The 22,160-nt window shown below is 45.4% G+C and overlaps 1 protein-coding gene across 2 annotated transcripts in view; it reads left to right on the plus strand.

The window, feature by feature from the left end:
• LOC117739130 (ubiquitin-conjugating enzyme E2 E2-like) overlaps positions 1-22,160 on the plus strand; it is a 49,019-nt gene that overhangs the window by 22,783 nt on the left and 4,076 nt on the right. For both annotated transcript variants that reach the window (XM_034545425.1, XM_034545424.1), the window contains exons 4-5: positions 15,617-15,749; positions 19,943-20,090. In XM_034545425.1, the coding sequence (XP_034401316.1) occupies positions 15,617-15,749; positions 19,943-20,090 (281 nt within the window). The remainder of the gene's footprint in view (positions 1-15,616; positions 15,750-19,942; positions 20,091-22,160) is intronic.

The following is a 22,160-nucleotide window of genomic DNA, read 5'->3' on the forward strand; positions in this document are numbered from 1 at the left end:
ATACTGTAATAAATGGTGTCGTTAGGGAAAGCATCGACGAGGATGTTGAATGATGATGGATTCTACCGGCTTTGATATTTCACCTTTTTATTAACGCAGGTCTGCTGAGCACACATCTTTAATATGAGAGGAGACCTTGCAGACTTAAAGCTGCAACACTTGTGCCTGTTTTGTATCTATTTTCATTTGCACACATCGATTCAACTGTGACGTGTTTCGGGCATTCACGCGTACGCTTTATTATTAGTCAAGTATATTTTTTCATGAAAGTCAACATGACAATTTAGCTTTCATCCTGCGCGAACGTCTCGCAGACTGTGTATGATCTGGAGCGCAGTTCTGTATTCTATCTCATTAATGATTAAGTAGAATTTAATTGAACTTTTTTTTTTATCTGGGCATCCACTGGTGAGAAACTCAGGCAATCTTCCCTCACGCTCAGGACGGTCTCTCTCGCTGCCCTGCAAACCGGTTATGTAATCCATCACAGATGCAGCCTATGAGAGAACACAGGGTGCACCGTGTCAGATGCCTAACATTGTGGCTCTGTCTTTGAACTAGCGCAGTGCCGATTGCCCCCCCATCCCACCCCCTCCCCCAAAGCCCCCATCTGCTTTTTTCAGATCGACGTGACAAGTCGCACGCCGGACAAAAAAAAGAAGGTCTTTATGCTCTTGATTTTTGATTCACGTGAAAAGTCTCCCCAAGACGTGGACTTCATTAACACCGGAGAGCGACGAGGAGGACGAAGGTCAGGCTGAATGTTTCTGGCTGTGAGTGATTGCGGCCTATGAGAGCCCATCACAATAGAGGAGGGACATAAAATCAATGTTCAGAGTGCAACCTTATCAATGTTGCCATGATGACTCCGGGAAGGGCACTGAGAGACAGTTTCATTTGGTTAGCCTCGGGAGGTCACCCTGGGTTTCCTTCGATGCGCCCGCCCCCCCCCCCCTCTCCTCCTTCTCCCTTTCTCAGAACAAGCGCGGCGCGGTTCGTAATGCTAAAACGTTATAATAGCTCTGCGGTTTTTTTTCCGACTGCGCGCCCACCAAAGACTGCTCAACGCGTCTCGCTTTTCACAGCAAACTCTGCAGTTTTTTTCCCCCCTCAGTCGTTTCAGAGAATGTGTTAATTTCAGAGAGGAGAGGCCCCGCCGCCAGCTCCTCTGCATACGATATTGAAAGGACGGCTAACGAGCAGCTCAGGACATTTATTCACAATAGTGAGCTGAGTCTGCAGGTCTCTGTGACCTTGGTGTGTGTGTGTGTGTGTGTGTGTGTGTGTGTGTGTGCGTGTGTGTGTGTGCACGCACGCGCCCCTCTTAAGGACCATGTAATGGCAGAGCCCGGCCTTGTAGAGAGGCCCGGGGAGGAGACCGATATATTATTAAAACGTTATTTGACTTCATCCCTGGACTTCATCTTGAAGAGATAATAATAGCTACACTTTACTTGAAGTGGGTGCTCACAAGGCATCAGAAGTCTATTACAGCGTGTGCGAGTAGGGGAGTGCACGGTGATTAATGACAGAATAAAGCACAGAGTTTGACAAAAAGTTGAGGCGGGTGTGCTTTTCAAAGTGTGTCAGGTCACTTTCACAGCTATCGTTTGATAGTGTTTGGTTCACCTCTAGAAAAGAAAAGGAAGAAAATGCAAATGCTTTTCTTGCTCCTACAGTTTCCGAACTTCAGAGAAGAGTTATGCGTCGTAACGCTGACGGAGTCGTGATCGCAATAAGCGAACCGTTCAACTTTCTTTCTAAGAGCTAGAATCGACCGTAAAGCTTCAGACTAACTTTTGTCATTACCGTTCAATAAACCGTCAAAAATTCTAAATGTTATCCTTTTACTTTATCGTCATCTATGGCGGTCATTTGCATAAAAACACACAATTCATTTTATGATTACGAAAGTTTTAATTGTTTTATTATAAGCTAGTGTTAGTAAGTTAAACAGGTCATGATTCCCTTTCTAATATCTATTATAAATCACGATAGCGTTCCAGTGATAACTGTGAGCAGCGTTAATTCATAATTACTAATTATTATAATACGTGTCTTCTTCACTCTACAGTAGAGATAGTCCAGTGTGTGCGTGTGTGTGTGATTGTGTGTGACATTACCATCTGTGTTATGTAAAACTGCCATGCGGCGGCAGTACATGTGTAAATGTGTCAGTCAAAAACAACAACAAAAATCTGCGATTGATCGGCCGGTCACCCGTCACGGCCGATCAGCTGAGAAACAGCTGGTTTTCGATCGGCAGCTGATCGATTGCTGCATCCATCGCTGTTAATAACCAAACTGACGCTTTCAGCTGACATTTCCCCCCCATAGCTTCACACATGCTGGTCAGCGAGTTCCTCCTATATTCGCCACATGGATCCAGTAAATCTAATTATGCTTGTCCTTCTAAAACATCTATTATCGCTCCTGTGGTTGGTGCAGTTTAGTTTGTATTGACAGTTTTCCCATCGTGCCGAATTTAATTGAATCAAGCCGGTAAATGCAGACGCCACACCAGACGTGTTCGATGTGAAAAATAACTTGGAAAGTTTAATTTACATCCTTTGTTGTCTCCACTCATTTTGACTTCCAGTCTGTCTGTCACGCATGCCGTAGCTGTCAATCACTTATGCTGTCACACGTCGATGATGTCACCACCTGGCAGGTGATTCAAGAGTGACAACCTTGCGAGATCGGCATTACCGGCCAAGTTTATATCGCTGGTGCACTCATTGGGCGGCCCGTTATTACAAAGCTATTACAAATGACTTGTCAACTATTCCTTTTTTTATTGTTAGTTTTAACTATGTACTGGCTCTGTGGCACTCTGAGATTCTTGGATGAAGAGTGTCTTACAAATAGAATTTATTATTTATTATTAAAGCTAGACAGACCAAGGACACAGTCAAGGTCACAAAGTGTCCAATACGTGTCATATATGGAGTTTGTAGAAAATGTACAAGACAACTATTCTTATATTGAAAATCAATTTTTCTTATTTGACGAAACAGTCTCATTGTTCAAGTCCTCAATAAATGTCACTTAACATCATATGGTAACTTCAAAGAAGTGCAAGAACAAGCAGATACTGTTCAGCTGTGCAACAATGCCACACAGTGTGGAGCTTTCCGTTCGCATTACGTTGTGTGGGGAAGTTTTGAGGGGGAAGTCCAGGTTTAGAGTTGAGCATCAGCCTCATGTTGAGCCCGGCTCACAAGATCACAAAGGCCGCCCTGTTCTTTGTTTTTAAAGTTTGTCTTCCACCAATTTCTCACTTGAAAAAAATCAGTTCAACAGAGCCAGACGCCATCGAGACGCCATCGTGTAACAGAAAGCGTTACGGCGTTACGGGATTAAAAGACGAGGGCATTCGCCAGGCAGGGAGAGAGCGTCAGGACAAACGCCTGAAAGTCAGGATCTCTAACTTCATGGGAGCGCAACACTAAATCGCTGGACGACCCCCTTTAACACACTGGAGGTTGCACTTTATGGGGCAAAAATATGGTTAATGGCATGACATTAAACAGAGCGTAATTCTTTTATTATTATATGGTAAGAAAATAGTGTTTTTTATTGGCCCCATCTGGGTAATTGAGCTCACAGCCTCGGCTTGGATTGTGTCACACTGGATTAAAGTGGCTGTGGCAGTGACTTCCTGTAGCCGCTCATCCGAAAATGCGCTGTGAGCGTCAGATATCGTTCTTTTTCACTGAAAGGTAAAAGAAGAAGCGGCGTTTCGCGTTCACCGAAACATTTCACCAACATTTCCCCCCTTAAAGCTTAAAGCATATATTGCTCACGGCGCGGCGTCTCCACAGAGCTTCGCTGTTGTGATGCCCCCCCCCCCCCGCTGGATTTCCATGTCCATGTCAACGAGACGAGACACTGCCGACACACAACTAATACACACACAAAGCAAATCGCCGTCCTCCCGTCAGTGTGGAATTTCATTAGGTCTTAAGGATGAAAAGACATTTTTTCCAAAAGATGAAAGAGGCCTTTTAGAGGCTTTTTTTCTTCTGGGGAAGGAGCAGCACACTGGCACTGGTCTGATTTTCTGAGGCCCACAACCGAGGCAACGAGGAGTGACCTGCAATTCTCTCAGTACTGAGATTTCATTAGACCGAGATCCAGCACCAGATTGGTCCATGAAATAGTTTTTTAGTTTTCGTCTAATTGATCCTTTACTAAGTCCCGCCCCTCAAACACACTTTTGGCCAATCAGAGTGTCCGGCCAGGGTCCGACAACTATCAATCTTTGACGAGATGATGATCGTCATCATCTGTGATTTAGCACAAGAGGAGTTAGTGCTGTCATTTATGGTGATAAATCCACCTGTTACTGATATAGTGATTTATATACCTTAAAATACCAAAATATCGCCATACCTCTCTATCCTCCTTTGTTGTTTGCCCCGTCTTTATTTATTTATTTCTCTCTCTCTCTCTCCCTCTCTGTTTATTGGTGGTAGTTCCTCGCCGCTATGGAGCAGGTTAATGAATTACCATTCCTGCACCGTGATGGGGAGCCATTAATGGCTACAGCAACAGTAAAGGTTATCATAAACACATTTTCCTCCCTTCGGTGGTTGAACGTGAGAGAAGATGTGAGGGAGAAATTACTCACGTCCAACATTATCATTTACTTAAATTATCACTGGATGCAGCATAATGGGCTGCATTTTTTAACTGAAATGTGTTCGAAATCTGGTCAGATTCCCCATCTTGACATTTGGATTCTTTTGTAAAAGGAAGAAAAGGTGTATTCTTAATAAAGTAAGGTATGGGGGAGGGGAGGGGGGAATATTTTGATAAAATAAATCTTGACTCAACCGACCAGCTTTTTCACTTCATCTCGTGATCTTAAACGCTGATCGACTGTTCAAACTCCTTCCACTGATGAATGTTTTAAAGATTTGTTTGAAAGCTTCGGAAAAAGCTAGTAAGTGGAGTCTGTGTTCCAATTATTTCCAAATGATTGTTTCCAAGGTCAAGAAGGACCAACCATTCAATGCCATTTCTCTCGGTACCCAAATAGTTAAAAACCCAGACCTGACTGATGCACCAGAACTATTGGCAGCTTCAGTACACAAAGAGAAGGCCGACAAAATCTCCTCAAGTATTTAATGAACGGCTGTTTTGACTTCGGAGTAACAATTCATACTCACGATTCAAAATAGAAAAAACGAGGGTACAATTTACCGTGTTGAAAAGCAGGACCGCCTTCTTTCCTCCTCCCATTTCCAGCTGTGTGACTGCAGAAGAGTGTGTTAGAACAAGGCTGGCTACGCATATGGGATGAGGGGAAGAGAGGGAGCGGCGGGAGCAGAAGCAAAACACCCGAGCTAGCAAAACGACAAACAGAAAATGAAGACACGGAGCCGGAGAATCCCTCTCCTTCCTCAAAGGAGTCGGCAGCATGGCCGAACTTTGTTTTTCCTGTAATGACAAAGACGTGTCCTTCATTGGCATCCTAATCTGCTCTGGCACACGTGCAGCACAATAAAACCACTTTACTATGTTCACCCGTACAGTCTATTGCAAATACAATTCAACTGGTCGCCAATAAAGTCTACTTTTATTGTGCCTGCAATGTTCAGCAGTTCACGGAGAGGCTATTTCCGTCTGGCATGTTTGTTTTTAAATTAGAAACTGTAATCGCGCGTGCACCCGATGCACTTATCTCCGCTGTATTGTTAGTCTGCCCTCGACACTTTTCCAATGTTTACTCCAGAGACAAATGAGATTTCCTGTAATTCATCATATGAGCCGGAGGAGCCGTGGCATTTGCTGGCTTCCTGCCCCCACGGAGACGTGGCGACAGAGCGTCGTGCATCATAACAGAGACCCGACTACTCGATGGCCAAATGCTTTGGTTGTCTTTATCGAATGAGTGGGGAAGAAGTAACAGTTTTGATGTTATGGCCAAAATATGTATCGTGCACTCTATGAGATTTCTAGGGCCAATCAGCAAGGTCCGGTCTACAGAATCAGAATCCGAATTTACAATAAAAATATGGTGAAAAAAGAAATAAAAATGAAATGAGGCGGTGGTGAGTTTCTGGAGCGCCAGTCTGCCCTCAGTCCAGAGAACGTAGAAGTCGAGCTGCACCGATGGCTTGTTAGTAACACATCCATGGTCCATGTGCATTTTGAGCTTCTTTTTTTTTTTTTTAATTGGATCAAGTTAAATGTAGAAGAAGCAAGGAAATGACTTGCCTTGTCCTCAGCAATGGGGGGCTGCTTCGCTTTGGAGCAGGTTGCCAGATACGACACCGGGCGCCTTTCTAAGCATCAAGCCAAGTGTTGCACTTTATCGAGTGAGCGCTAACCCGTCTACATACTCTGCAAAAAGCCCCTTCAGGACGTCCGCGTGTTTTATAAAGATAAGACGTGAAGCACCTGAGTTGGGGATGATGAGCTTTCCCCATGACAGCACCGTCGGTGCTCGCCATCAAAGCAAATCATGCACAAAGTCTGAATGGTCTAATTCATTTCCAACTGCTCTATATTGATGCAAAACTCATTTCTTATTTGAGGCATCATTAAAACGAGCATGCGGGGGAATGTATTAGATTTGATGTCTACCCATGAGCTGTCACTAACATTTAGGAAGTAATCTGTGCCTTGATGCCTCTCATATCATCTTGTTGGCTAATTTGATCGCTTAATGTTTGTTGATTTGTCCCTGAAGGGCCTATTTGGAGATGATGAGCCATAAGCAAAGATGAATGAGACAATTCATTTATTGGTCTTTTTCTTTTGTATCTATTGGCTAAACCGTTTTCAGGTGAGTGAAGCAGTTGTGTCTGCCTGTACTGCTGGTGTTGTTTCCATGGAAATTGCTCTTGCACACACACACACACACACACACACGCACAAAGTCACTGCAGGGATGACACGTTGCTAGGCAACGTGTTCAAGACAATGGCAAAGTGCAATTGGTTTAGTGCTGATTCAAAGGTTAGAGGCTGTTGGAGTTGCACCAAGGGCTGACCTTCCTCCAATCAGCCTTCTGTTGCCTGCTCTTGTCACCTCTGCTCCCACTGAACTTGTGCATTGTGAATATATAGCCGAACCAAATGAAGAGGGACAAAAGCCTGCGCAAGCCAACACTTAGTCCTTTTAGCTAAAGCAACAAAGGACTCAAAAGAGCTTTCATCTCGAGGGGCTTTAAGCAGTTCACCTCTTTCGGAGGCCTTTTAGAAAGGATCATTCCCAGAGACCTTGAGTCTACCCTTCATTAAAAGAACTGGCGGGATGATGCTGGTTAGTGTTCGCTAATGAGGCTTTGAAATCCTGCTAAGCCACAAGGAACCGCCTCCAGAGATTTATGGCTTAATAATACCTGCTATAACTAGTTGATGGTCCATCAATACCTGGGACCTGGGAGTTTTCCTTAATGAGATTTGGCGGGTATTCTTCGAGCCTTGGGGGATTAAATAAGTGCCCTGTCGTTAATCAGCAATTAAAAAATGCCCCTGGTAAGGTGTAGTACACTGTCCGGTCTGTTGCCCGATGTAGGTTGGGGTTTGATCACAAAAACTCAGGGCTAAAAGGATCAGCACCCTTGAAACTCACTTTATGAAACGTTGTCAAACCACATCTAAAGGATTCCCAGCATTCCAATGGCCAAACACTCCCTCTCGTTTTCCTTTCTTAGTAGTCGTGAAAAGTAATGAAATACCTTCCTCAAAGGTATTTGAGTGATGCACCCAGTCGCACCTCAACACACCTGACCAATTTGTGCGTAAACAGGAATGCTTGTCAGACAGGTTGGTTTGGAAAGTAACAAAAACTCCCCCAGCTCCAAGGTTCTTTAATTCCAAGGTCCGGAAATGAGTGGGGGAGGAGTATCAGAGGCTGTTGAATTATCCAACAAGAAATATGTCAGAAGCATTCAGAGGCCCTAAGACCCTCCTCACGCAACCAGTAGTATGCGCTGTGCTTGGTACAAGATGGAGAGTATAGTTTAGGGGCAGTGCATCGCATCGGTGCCAACAAATGCCAGGCAAGCCTTGCAAAGCCCTTTTTTGTTTTGTTTTATGTATTTCAGTTTTCACACAAAAGAAGGCAATTCTCCTCCAATAGAGAAGAGGGATACCTATAATCCAACCGAATCATTCGTTGCTGGTAGCTGTGGGGCGGTAGCTCAGTCCGTAAGGACTTGGGGACCGGATGGTGGTTGGTGGACAGTGGAGTTAAGCTCGGACCAGGAATGGCGATGTGGACTGGTACTTGGAGAGGTACCAGTTCACCTCCCTGCCAATGTTCCCTTAAAAATCTGATTATAGATATAATTGACCTTTGGGAGAGATTATTTCAAATCAAATGTGTTTTTGAAGCCATTGAAGGCCCTTTGAGTGTTTAGTGGGATATTAGAGTCCGCGCAGTGCTGTATTATTCTTTGTCAGGTTTTGATCCAGTTAGTTTGTAATCTGGAAAGGGAGGGGGGATTAGCCATCCAGGCTGGAAAGTAAGTAGATGGTAATACTGCTAGTTGGCTTTCATCCTCCGTCGCCCTCTCCTCTTTGGTTCTTGTCTTTTACTTTTAAACAGGAGCTGAGGCTGACGACATCTTGCTGGCTTGTCTATTTGAATCTCACCGTGCATGGATATCTACCCATCTTTATGAATCACCTCTGCCCTGCTTGTCAAAGGGCGCTACGCGATCACAATCTAATCATTCCCTCGTTAGAGGGTACAACTGTTTGCCTGCCAGGGGGATGCGGAGTGAGGGCAAGGATTTCATTTAATCTCACCGGGATTATTGATTTCCTGTTTTACCGAGCAGCAAAAAAAATGGATCATTTGAAGTGTCACTTCCTGATTTGAGGTAATCCTGCTTTGTTTTTACAAACATTGTACTGGGATTACAACCTGCGTTGGGTAATTTCAGGGTTCAAATAGAATTGAACTGAATGATTTGTCAAACGCGCCCGCTGAGCATTTCAAACAACCGACTCAAGTCACACATGAACAATACCTCAATGACTACATCCTCTGCTTCCTGACTTTCTCCTAACTGGGTTTCTGTCTGTGAGCCGTGTTTCCCATTTGCCTGTTTGCAATAGATTTGTGTGGCGTAGCTTCTCCCTCCACTCCCTGGTGAGTCACTGACATTTGCTCAGTGCCCTTGAGCGTAGAAACATAGCTGAGGTGTTTCAATAATAATCACAGTGCGCCGGTCGGATAGATATTGAGGTGTCAAAGGCATCGAAGACGCCGCGAGCAGACACACGGACAACTCTGTTGGATTTATTTCACACTAAAGGGACAAAGGTTATTTGGAAGATCTGGTTTAGACATAATAAGAGATTTAGGAAAATAATTAAATTCTGCTAAGAAGCACAACTAAAATATTTACAGCATCGTAAAGTTCAGACGTACTGAGGAAGTATTTTTGTTGCTGTGCGTTTTCAATCTGGCACGTAGATAGCGTGTTGAGGCCACGGTCCTTAAAGTGGGTCTTGAGCTTTTACTCAATCATAACAGCCTGTTTAATATTTTCAAACCATTACATATTTCAATCAGTATTATGCTCACTTGGCGCATCCCCTTAAATGTGCATTAATTGATTATTTCGGCCACTTGAGGGCAGCGAAACTGTCTGGAAACCCAAAGCAGACCCATTATCACCTTTTTATAGTTTATATGCGAAACATGTGAGGAAACAGTTGCACATTTACACCTCCAGCAGACTTGGAGCAGCATTAGCATTTCTTTGGAATCGTCTCCGTCTTGCCGGATACACAGACAACATGTCCTCTACTTTTAGCTCTGATTTGGCCTCCACCAACTCCCGAGAGAAATATATTTCTTTTGTGCGTTGTGCAGTGTGTCACTACTTTCGCGTTTGCTTCTCACAGTCCATCAACCAGCTAGAGTGATGACAAAATCATTGGAAGCAACAAAGGGGTAAAGGGGTTTTGCAGATGTATTTCTGTGCAGCCAACCCTAAATCCCGCGCAACCCCACAGGCTTTTAAACTGTTAGTGTATGTGACTTGACAGAGATAGACAGTCAGGGCTCCTCTTTGTCACTCGCCCTCATTAGATGAATTGATTAGCTAATGCAATCGTTGAAACACCCACTGAGGGGAATGATAAATGATGCCACTTTGAGCACAGAGGTCACAGAGACACTGCTTACTCAAGAGACTGGTGCTCTCAGCGGTTTTTATCCAGGCTTTGTGGAGCTGCTTTTGCTGCTTTTATTTGAGCTGATTTCATGCCAGAACTTTCACATCATGTTCCTGCATGACGTTTGGAAATCCTTTCCTGCAGTATTTGCTATGGCTCTTTTGTACAAAGTCCTGAAAGACAATATTCATGGCACACAGTTTAAATATCTTGTGCACACAAGATATGGATCTTGTGCACATAAGATAATAACGTGTGTGCATATGTTATTGCCCAATAACTGGTGTTTTTTATTGTTCAAGTTCACCAAATGCAAGCCACAGTTAAGTCTTTTTGATTCCTTTGTTTTACTTTTCCTTAATCCTATATTATATTATATATTATACACCTATATTATGTCACACAAAAAAACCTTGGCCCCCCCAACATGCTGATGTTTAGCGGGTATACGGTTTACCGTGTTTATCTCAGTATAGCGTGTGTAACACAAAGTACAGCTGAGGCCGATGTGATTAGTTTCGCTGGTATTTGGTTATATATTATTATAAAGTGTTGGACAGGGTGAAATGATGACCTGTTGGTGGCGCTGGATGACAAGTCATAACCAAAAGTGTTACAGTTAAAACCGCTTGGGACCACATGTGCCATATTTCAAGGCTATCCATAAAACTTTAGTCAAGACTTGTTAATCAAATCCAAACCCGACGGGTTTAAGTCATTAGGATATACGCTCTCTGGGATTCAGGAATGTTTGTCCGTATTCTAGTGTGGATCAAAGTGTTGGACTGATGGTGGATGTTGGATTCATGCTGCTTGTCTGGCCCAAAAAAAAAAAACATCACAAGGATTTTTGTGTTTTTTTCCCAGACATCTGATATGTGTAAAGGATGAAAACAGCCGTTACTGTCCGATCAATGGAAACCACGGAGGGTGCCTTCTCTTCCGAATCAGTTAATTTTCCTCTTCCCGATGCCAACCGGCGTAGAATTGATTAATCGGACATAAAGATTGCAGTCAATCAAACTGGATTGTTTCCATCTTATAACAAGTGGACATGATTGATTGGGAACCTTTCGGATTTCTGTTCTTTCGGCTCAAACTGCCATCAATAAACCCCCCCCCCCCCCCCCCCTTTTTTTTCACGTCCTCAATAACACACCGGTGTGTTCAACCGCAGACGAGAGATGCGCATTCGGAGAAGAAAAAAAACACAGCGTGTCCCCCGGAAGAGATTCTTTGAAGATGTTGAGCGATCGATGCCCTTCATCATCCTCTTCCGTGTGAAGACTTTGGAAAACCTGGTCCCGGCCGGAGGAGATGAGAGGCTGATGAGAGGGATAGGAGATGAGGAAGCTGAATACATTTGCTTGTCAGTTTGCCTTTTAGCTCCTGTGTGTTTGAGCACTCTGTTTGATCTGCAAACGGTCTTGTTTGTGCTGCATCCCCCCTCCACACACACACACACACACACACACACACACACACACACACCCCTTCGATGTGAGCATCACTGAGTGGGTGTGTGGCGGCGGTAGAATGTGGCTTCACTGGTCTCGACATGACACAGAGATTTGTGTGAGTGTTTATCACTGTGGCTTCACAGAGCTGGAGTCGGTCCCAGACGTCTGTCCCTTCATTCTTTCTCTCACTCTTTTTTTGTGGTCGCGCCGAGTGTTTTTCAACTGTCGATGTAATTCCTGAAATTTTAAGTGCGTTTTTTTCTTTCTCGCGCGGACTCAAATAGAAATGGAAAAAGAATGTGACATCTCCTTTGTGAATCGTCGCGATGTACAAGCTGTTATTGTGCCGTGCCTCACAAATTGAAAGTGTTCATTCAGCGGGGGGAGAGAGTGTCGATCTGTGAGAGATTGTGTTCACCGAATGGTTTGTCAGGACGCCTGATGTCATTTTTATGGACGCCGATGCCTCTCAAATCCGACGAAAGGAGTCGCACACTGTACCGATAGCTGCAGGCAACATTTTTGTTCCCGACAGAGGTCATCACGAGTCACCGCCACGTCGCAGAACCGGCAGTCGGCACACGCATGTTCATCGCCCAGGTGAGGTGGGAGGTGTATGATTGAGGGGGAACGTAATACTCTCACATAGGGGACGAAGCATGCCTCCATAGAAGAGGGCTCGAAAAAACATCAACATGAATAATGTATCGGCTCATAATACGCCCGGCATATCGGCATTTCAATCAAAGGTTATAGCATAAATCACTGTAGAAAGATATTTCCTTTTTAATGCTTCATCCACTTTGAAGTTAGGATGTCAATTTCTTCTCCGAGAGCGTACGCGTCATCCTGTACGAGCTTCCGCGTTGTCACCGAGTGAACAATCAGGAAGCGGCAGCAGCCTCGACGACACAGATGGTCACCATTTCAAATCCCCAAACCGGTGGGGGGTGGGGGATGTGTGTGAGGAAGAGGGGCTCTGCGCTCCCTTAACCACCGCCGTGGAGGTGCCCGTGGGTGGGGCGTCGAGCCCCCAGCTGCTGCTGCTGCTGCTGCTGCTGCACAATCGTGCTGTGATTGTGTGCGTCTGATTGTGTGTGTGAGTGTGCAGCAGGGAGCTGCTGTGAAAGAGCACACTACACATTTCCTTGCTCAATAAAGGTTAACATTTCGATAGTGAGTGACTTCATCCTCTGCTGTTTTTTTCTGTGTGATGTCCTAACAAGTTGTTCAAACATTAGTCACATTATGCCTAATGTATATCTGCGCTGAGAGAAAGAGTGCTGAGTTTTTTTCTCGTTTGCTGAGCTCTTCCCTGCGGCCACGGATACGCATTGGACTACCTCTATGTGTGTGTGTGTGTGTAAAAATAGTCTTCAGAAATCTTGTTCAAAAGCGGTGGAGAGGGGGGAACGCTAAAAGATAGTCTGAGGCGGCGTGGTCGTGTGTTCCAGTGTTGCATGGCACAGCGGTCAACAGTGAGAGTGAGATAATATTGGGTTTCAAATATAAGATCTGGTTCAGCAGTCGTGAGCGCTCCCTGGGGAGAGGAAGTCCCCCTCCCGTGTGAAGACGTGCGCCCGTTGTTTCTGACCAACAGTGACATCTTCATTCGACACATTCAGTTTTGGACAGAGAAGATATTCCAACGATCTCAGATGCCGAGCGGGGTTTCCAAGACTTCAGCAATGTGAGAGTGCAAAACTCGCGGTGAACCCCGGTCGCGTCGCTCTGAGGCCATCCTCTCCATAATAACTACTACCCCTTCAACAACGAGGCAGGCGACGGTTGGCGGGGACCGCGGTTTTCCCCCTCCGCGGCGCACGTTACTGGGAAAACTATACGACCGGCTTCAGGTGACGTAAGAAGTGCAGCTTCGGAGAAGGAGCACGGCGCGTGCTTCTGGCTGTTTTGAAAAGGTTCATAGATTTTATTTTCCTTTTAATGGGTAAAAAATAAAGAATCCCTTCAGAAGGTACAGACTTCATTTTTGCAGTAGATGTAGGGCACAGGAGCAGCCTCGTCTCAATCGCTCCTCTCAGGCCTCCAGGGTCCTTATTAATGGCTTATAGGGTGGAAATTGACACCGTGGGAAATAGCGGGATCCATCATTGTTAGTTAGCCTTCATTATGAACAGCGCTGTTTTCCCCTCCAGCTGGACTTTTGGAACATCCTGAAGCGGGTTCTTAAAAGATAACTCCCACGGCAGTTGCCGGTTTGGTAAGAGGGCGTGCGTTTTTCGGAAGGTCTGTCTCCTCCATCATTCTGACGAGCCAAGGAGGGCGTTAAAAAATATAGATCCTTCTCTCCTGCATCGCAAATCTGTCCTCCTGTCAGCGCAGATTGTACCAGGCTGCGGGAACATAAAGAGGAGGTGGTGCTGGCAACGCTCTAAACATTTCCAGATGCTGCAGACTGAGCTGCGGGAAGGCCAGTAGAGAGAGAGAGGGAAAAAAAGCCTCTAAGAGGCCTAGAGGTCGATTTTTAAACGTCTACCTCGCAATCGGATTTGACTAATAGCGGGTTTTTCCTGACCGACATTGGTAGTTTGTGGATTCCCAACAGCTGCTCTTAGTTGCTGATAGTCATTGAAATAAACCAGTGTGGTTTGCTGCAGAAGATAACGTTAAGCTTAATAGAGAAAAATCATAAAAGCAATAATCTGTAATAAAAGCTGTGTTCCACTCCCGAGTTTTATCTGTGTAGAAAAGCCTTTTAAAAGAGAAGTTAAACCATTGAAAGTCATCTCAACTCTCCACTTAAACCTTTTATATTAATACCATTAATCATACTCTCTAGCCATGTGGCGCTTTTCAAGAACAAAAGCTTAGTTTTTTTGCAACAGTTGGGGGGCTCAAAAGACAGTTTTTTTTATTTTTCAAAGTTGACGGTTTAAAAAATGGATGTGCTCGTTTCATGTGTTCAGGGTCATATGCCAGAGTAAATAGAAAAAAACCAGATCAATATGTGCACCGGATCACGGGTTTCGCTCACCAAATACGGCAGCGCTGCTGTGCGATCGTTGGCATTTAGAAAAGCAATTTGACACACAAACATAGATTTCTCTCTGGCGCGACAGCGATGTCACGTCAGGCCGCGGCCTCGTGCCGAGCAGAGCGATTTATTGCCCCCTTGTCCCCCGTCGGCCGCCCAGCGCACTCTCCGGACTATTTTTATCCATCCAGGAGAAACATGTCGGCACCCCTTTTCCCCTCGGCCCGCTCCCATAACACCTCTCTGTAGGTCTGCAGTGGTGGAGACCAGTGGCTTTACAACAGGCTGCTGTTTCACATGAACATTGGTGTGTGTGTGTGTGTGTGTGTGTGTAAATGATGAAAGTAAAAGTAATACAAGAAACCGACAGGGGCATCTGGCCTAATTCCAATAGAAAATGGAATTGGATTAGTGCCTTCCTTCTCGCAGCTGTGTGTGTGTGTGTGTGCGCGTGTGTGTGTGTGTGTGTGCGCGTGTGTGTGTGTGTGTGTGTGGCGTAAATCGAGGCAACAATGGAGCTCGGCGGCCGCCAGCTGCCCAACGGTGAAGCGTTGATGAACAGTTAGGAAACGGAGCCGCTCGCTGCTACTCAACGCCTTCCTGTTTGTGTGTGTGTGTGTGTGTGTGTGTGTGTGTGTGTGTGTGTGTGTGTGTGTGTGTGTGTGTGTGTGTGTGTGTGCGCGTGCGTGCGTGCGTGCGTGTGTGTGTGTGTCAGACGGATCAGTCATCCACATGACATTGATCACACTCATCATTTCTCCTGGCTCGCAGCTTTTGTCACACACACATATACGCTGTCGTAATGTTGCGTAATCTTCTAATGGATAATAACTTTTAAACGGCTGATTTAACATCTGATAATCACACACTTTATTTATTCACCGCCGTGCTGCTGAGGAGAAAATTGAGTTACACTATTAGAGCTTAGTTGTTGTTTTTCTCTCTCTCTCTCTAAACCTCCGCTGGTGGTAAAATGTCTCCTTTCTTTCTTTTCTTTTTTGTCGTGATTCCAGCGCCGGCCCCAAAGGAGACAACATCTACGAGTGGAGGTCGACCATCCTGGGGCCCCCGGGCTCCGTGTACGAGGGGGGGGTGTTCTTCCTGGACATCGCCTTCACACCAGACTACCCCTTCAAACCACCCAAGGTGAGTGGAGCTCTGCAGCTATGCAGCCCCCGCCACACCCCCCTGCTTCTCCACCCAGAGCTTTGAACAATGTCGTTGTTGTCCCAGCAGCAGGCCGTTGGCTTTCAACCCCCGACTTGTTTATGCCTCGTTCGCCGACAGCACGGTGACAAAAATAACGTGACAGCAGCGAACGGAGAAGCCGAAGCTCCGGTATCAGACGAATCACACGGTATAATGTATAAAAGAAGAGGCGTTATTTCATTTATCTTCCTCGTTGTCGAATAACCCTGTCGGAGTGAATTTCATTAGCGGGAAAGTATGCCGAAGAATACTATCTGACAACCTTTTGGCTTCCCTCCAGTGAGGCTCTGGGTTTGTGGTTGTGTGTGTGTGTGTGTGTGTGTGTGTGTGTGTGTGTGTGTGTGTGTGTGTTTTGCTGACGCAAGTGTGTGTCAGTATTTACACATCAGTCTGGCTGACAGCGGTTGCCACCTCCCTCACTTTTTTTTGAGCCGTGCTTCTGTTTTTTGTTGTTGTTTTTTTTGGCCCGAGGTTTTGGGTTTCGGGTCTAGAAATACTCGCCGCTATTTAGAGACGGCATGTTGAAAAATAAACAGAAATAGAGTCGCCGTGAAAATATTTTAGGATACCTGCCATGTTTATCCGTTTTTAATGTGGAGAGGTGAGAGAGAGTTACGGACAGCCTATTACGCGTAAAACAAAGTTCTTTGAGACAACATGCAACACTGCTTTTAGAAGTTTGGTATATTTAGTGAAATATATAAAGAGAAATGTGTTTTGAGAAGCCTTTTCATGTAATGTAAAACTCTTTATATTAATTAATGTGGGGGATTATTATTCCACAGTGATAATTTAAGTTAATGATGGTGCTGGATGTGAGTCGTTTCTCCCTCGTCTTCTCACACGTTCAACCACTAAAGGGAGGCAAATGTGTCCACGATAGCACTGGCACATTTAGGAGGTTGGGTTTATTTCGTAAAATATAAGGAAACATTTAAATTCTTCAACGTTAAACGAGAACGGGGGGGGGTGTTCAGGCATCTTTTGACTAGTATCCGGCCCTGATTACCACCATGCAAAGCAGAGACTCTGGAGCTCCAATTGCACAGAGACAAAATAAGTGAACTAACTGTCTCCACCTGTAGACTGAGTACACGTAATTTATGTTTATAAATGAACGCTTTCTTTTCTTTTTACAACAAATCAAGCGTCTCGTGAATAGTATTCCAGCTTCGGGTATTTGGTTTTCAGTCTGGTCCCGAAACATGACTCCTAATGAGCACCAGTGTTCTCCTACCCCCCTAGCAAAAACTGCCTCTTTCCTGGCAGTCCGCGCTGAGGGGGAGACAGAGCTCGTCTAAACTCTTGGCATCCTGCTGCCATGTTTTTCCAGTCTGGCTGTGAGCTGTGCCATCCAGCAGCTCGCCGGCTCGCGGCCACCAATCCGACAGCTGCAGCTGCTCACTACACTGGGCTCTCTCAGTAATGTTGGGATGATAAGGCCAGTTAAGGCGGACAGCGATACTCTCAGATGAAGGGTTCAAGGTGGCAAAGACACCGCTTCGGTCTCTGTGTTCAGTTCCACCTGTTCGGCAGAAACACCCGGTGACATGGCTGAGAGATTAAACTCCTCTAACTAACATTATCCCCCTCTATCAACTCTAATTTCCTCCCGGCTTTGGACTAAATTCCGGTGCACGCTTTATCTTCCTCTGCACGATATCGTCCTCATTTTCAAACCGTGTAACGGGCCATGAAGAGCCGTGGAGTCGAGCTTAGACTCGGCGACGATCATCCATTCAATACGTTTCCTTCAAACTGAACCTTCACGATGACTGCCTCTCTCATAAAACTGCCAATCAGTTCAATTGCTTTCCATTCCGTTTGCCCGAAATTACACCGTTTTATTTCTGTGTGCACGACATTGGGAATGAACAGACCTGAGGTGAAGATAGACGGACGTGCTCTATCATCGCTGCGCCAAACGTGGCGTTTTTACATGTGTGGGGAAGTTTTACGGCCTGCAAGACCATTTAAAAGCTCTAATATTTATTGCGCTATAAGGACATGCACTGTGAGGTTATTTGATACCGCTGTAGCGAGCTAGCTTTAATATCTCTGGTTGTGTTAAACCGCCGTGAGCAACTCTGCAAATCAGCAGAATTGATGATGACGGCATAATATTACATTTATAGGATTCAAATTCATGCAATCAATGTGATAAAGTACCCCAGATCTTCCCCTCAGTCCAAAGCAAAGCATATTGAAATCTAATTCCCACGGCGTTTGCTTTATTTTTTTTCATTTGAGGCATAGCGCGTTTCATTTTTACATTTACTCTCTAAACGTGTAAACGTGATCATCAGAACGAGCGCTGCTGTGATACAAAAGTGAGGATGCAGAGGTTGTGTTTCCAAAGCTGAGGGATGAATCCGTAACACAGGGGAGGAGGGGGGGAGGAGAGGGGGCAGGATTAGACCCGCTGCTTTTGTTACGCGGAGGCAGCATCATAATCTATTAGCATCAGCCATGATGGGATTATAGGCTGTTAATGAGACCTCACAGGCTGGCAACGGATCTTCTTCCGCGGCCGGTGGGTGCTCACTGCGCCCGTCCGCCCGTCCGTCTCAGCTGGGGTTGCACCCCCCCCCGTCTTGCCTTTTCTTGCCACGTCTCAAAAAACAACAACAATCCTTTCCGCGTGATGAAAAGCCCCCCCCCGCCCCACCGTTTATTGCTCCGGCCGTCCGTCACGAGTCAGCCCGCAACGTGAGGAGGAGATGGCCAGGGCTCGCATGTGAGGGTTGTTTGTTTCTCATTACCAGGGAGATGTTAAAGGGAGGAACGGAGCGTTAATGAGAGGATAAAAGAGGGAGGGAGGGAGGGAGGGCGAGGAAAGGCTGCAGTGGCAGAGAGAGAGAGAGAGAGAGAGAGAGAGAGAGAGAGAGAGAGGAGGGGGATGGAGCGCCTGGGCTGCCTGCTCTGGTCGGCAAACCTTCGATTAAGAAAGCAGAGAGGTCAAAGGTCACCCCTTAATGATGTTGTGCTCTGCTGAGTTCTGCGGGGACCGGCTTCACTTTGCCGTTGGCCGAAAGCGTCTCCACGGGGACGGTCAGGACGCGCATGCATCTCAGTCGATCTCCCGCTGCATTGACCTGTGCATTTACTGCAGAGCAGAGAGACGAGGCAGATGTGTATTAATGCATCAGCGTATTGGCAGGCATCCATAATACTTTGGAAATCAATCTGAATGCGTTTTACATCTCGACCGTTCAAACGTTCTTCTTTTCTTTCTTTTTTTAACAATTAATTGATTGGTCAATTGACAGGAAATACCTTAGAAGGGACAGTTGGGATGTTTTGAAAGTTATTCATTCACAATGTAAATAACAATTTGGTGCAGCCCTAAGGAAATGTTGTAAGCTCTAAGTATAGTAAGTAACTATATATCGTGTTGTTGACTGGTTTTGCACATCTGTATGTGTTATTTCAATAATGGAAATCTGAAGTTTTTATCTGATCTTTGAATATCTATTTGTGTATGAACAATGGATCCACAGAGAATCAGCACTAAGTCTGCAGCTCTCAGCTCTCAGCAGACATTCAATGTAATTCAGCTCATTGTTTTGCTTTCACAGCCCTCAACTTTGATGTTTGATTCAGTCTCAACCTCCAGCAGCTGTTTTCAGTGGAGAAAGCTTTGATAACCAAGTTATCAACTAGCCGATGAACAAAGTGGAGCCTTTAGCAGCGAAGGAGACAGATATTTCCCTCAGGTGGAAGACCAACAACAGAGCTTGAAATCAGAGGTGTAGAATTGTGTGGTTGTTTTGTCGGAGCCTGACGTTGTTGTTTACACGTAATTAAATCAAGGTAAACACTGGTGGCGGTGCATAATGATTCCTTCAGACGGCTTCAGGGATTCAGTGAACGGAAGAAGAAGCGTTTCATACATATCACATGATATGCATTCATACTGTCGATGAATGCAGACCGGTTTACAGATGTTGGTTATATTTTGTATTTTTTTCTTCTTTTTTTTTCAAGGATAGAGCCCCAGATGTTTTTGTTGCCGTTATAATAATCCTGTCCTTAAATGCCCACTCAAAATTCGTATTGATGCAACTTGAAAGCAAAAATATTTGTGGTTTTCTTATCGAAAAAAACCCAATGTTGCTCTCACCCTCCAGGTGACGTTCCGCACGAGGATCTACCACTGCAACATCAACAGTCAGGGGGTGATCTGCCTGGACATCCTGAAGGACAACTGGAGTCCCGCCCTCACCATCTCCAAGGTCCTACTGTCCATCTGCTCCCTGCTCACTGACTGCAACCCTGGTGAGAGCTGCGACACACACACACACACACACACACACACACACACACACACTTCTCCTTGTCATATCCCCGCTTCAAGTTAAGCGGTGGCAGGTAGACTGACGCGTCCATTCTGTGTGGATAATGTGCGTGGCAGTGTGTCACTTTGAGCTCGGCTGCCTCGTGTAACGCCGTCGTCTTCGTCCATCCGTTGAAGGCTCCATTAAGTAAAATGTTCTGCAACGGCTTCATTCAAATTAATAAATCACAAATTAATGATCTTAGTGATCTTAAGAAGGCGGAAAAACACTTTAATCTACGCGTCGTCTTTCGCGCGATGACCAAATCGTCCGGGGGGTTTAGCAAATAGAAGCCAAGCTTATTTTAGCTCGAGGGACGAAGACACAAAGCTCACGATTTGTTCACAACAGCGCGTCCAAAATAGGAACAACCGTAAAACATTTGGAGCAGCCGATTGGACACTTGTTGTATTGTAATTCGTCCCCGTGCATGCTGCTGCGAGTAATCACAGTGACCGGCTGGGAGCCAAGCAGACAACGCTGCGTTGGCATGGCGTGATCAAGCTCTCTACTCGGTAAACACGAGTCCTGGGAAGGAGGATTGTAACGCTACCACGAGGTGTTCAAATGTGATCTCGTAAAAAATTTAGTTTTTGGCGATAAATAGAGTTGTTTTCTCAGCAATGGAAAATAGTGATTATAAAGTACACTAAACGGTGATGGGAGAAAATCTAAGTTATTTAATAGTCAGTGTTTAATTCTGAACATACACGATGAATTTCAATATTTGTTTTGTTTTTGCTGTCAATTATAATTCTTGAAAAGAGAATCAGAATCGCCAGGTTGAATTGGGAAATCCACTGCGGGCTTAAAGTATTTTTTCTCATTTTCATAGCATTTGCATTCACCCTCTTACAATCCTCTTACAATGTTGCCTCATAAACAGTAAGCCCGGGTATTCATACTCCCTGAATCAATATTTAACCAGGACGGACTGACTAAACACAACCCGGTAAACAGCTGACACCATTCTGGGAGAAGACTTCAACAGTTTAAAAGCTAATTAGATCCATTATGGTCCAGTTTACCAGCTGAGCTTTTATGGACAAGTTAAACCGGTCATTTCCCAGTTAGGCAGCTCCTCAGATGCCAATACTATTAATGTCTGTTGGTATGACGGATTGAATTGAACAAGCAGAGGTGGTAAAGGCAGCTCTTGTTAAAAAAAAAAAAAGATCAGTCCAATATCACAACAATGAGGTGAAAGAATGGGGGAAAATGTGCCAGAGCAAGAAAGGTAAGGGGGGGAGAGAGTGACAGGTTATTTCACATGTGAATAGTGGGGAATGGGATGGCAACAGACAAGAAAGAGCGCGGGGGGGTGGTGGTGCTGATAGTGCTGATTGTGAAGACCTCTGATGATAGCTCGTGTCCTCTCTGCTGGGATTGCTCTTTGATAACGTGGCCGTGTGGATTCTCCCTCCGTGGGCGAAAAAATGAGAATAGCTTTTCCTCCTCCTCCACGTTTTCAGATGTCGGCGAGATGAAATGAGCCGATTCCTTTAAAGTGTGATACAAAAAGAGACTTGATCGACGCCCCTGTCGTACCCGCCCCACTTTCTCCCTGTTACACGCAGCTTACGCTCCCCTCTTTCTGCCTCTTGCCTCATCGAATCAGTCCAATCGCTGCACTTCTTCTCACCACTTGCTTACGTTTTTTTTTTTTATGTGCTGAAAGTGGGCCCTGGATCTGAAATACCCTAAAAATATCTATCCCTCCCTCACCGCCTTCCATCTGAAGAGAGCATTGGCATGTAGCTCATTAAAAGCGGGGGAAGAGGACGGAGTGACAGTTAATCAACCCTCCCAGAGCTGCCGTCACGCCACATTTAACCCTGCATCCGGGTCCCACAGGCAGAGCTCTACCTGGGGCATCCTGGGAGGGGGGAGCGAGGAGCACATGCCATGTCAAAGTGTTTCTGGGGCTCATATCCAGCCCCGGGGCCTCTGTCCAATGTCATCCCTTTTCCTACCTGTCTTTTCCTGTCGCAACCTCTGTGGAGCGTCCAAA

This window comes from Cyclopterus lumpus, chromosome 11, assembly GCF_009769545.1.
Source record: "Cyclopterus lumpus isolate fCycLum1 chromosome 11, fCycLum1.pri, whole genome shotgun sequence".
NCBI lineage: Eukaryota > Metazoa > Chordata > Actinopteri > Perciformes > Cyclopteridae > Cyclopterus > Cyclopterus lumpus.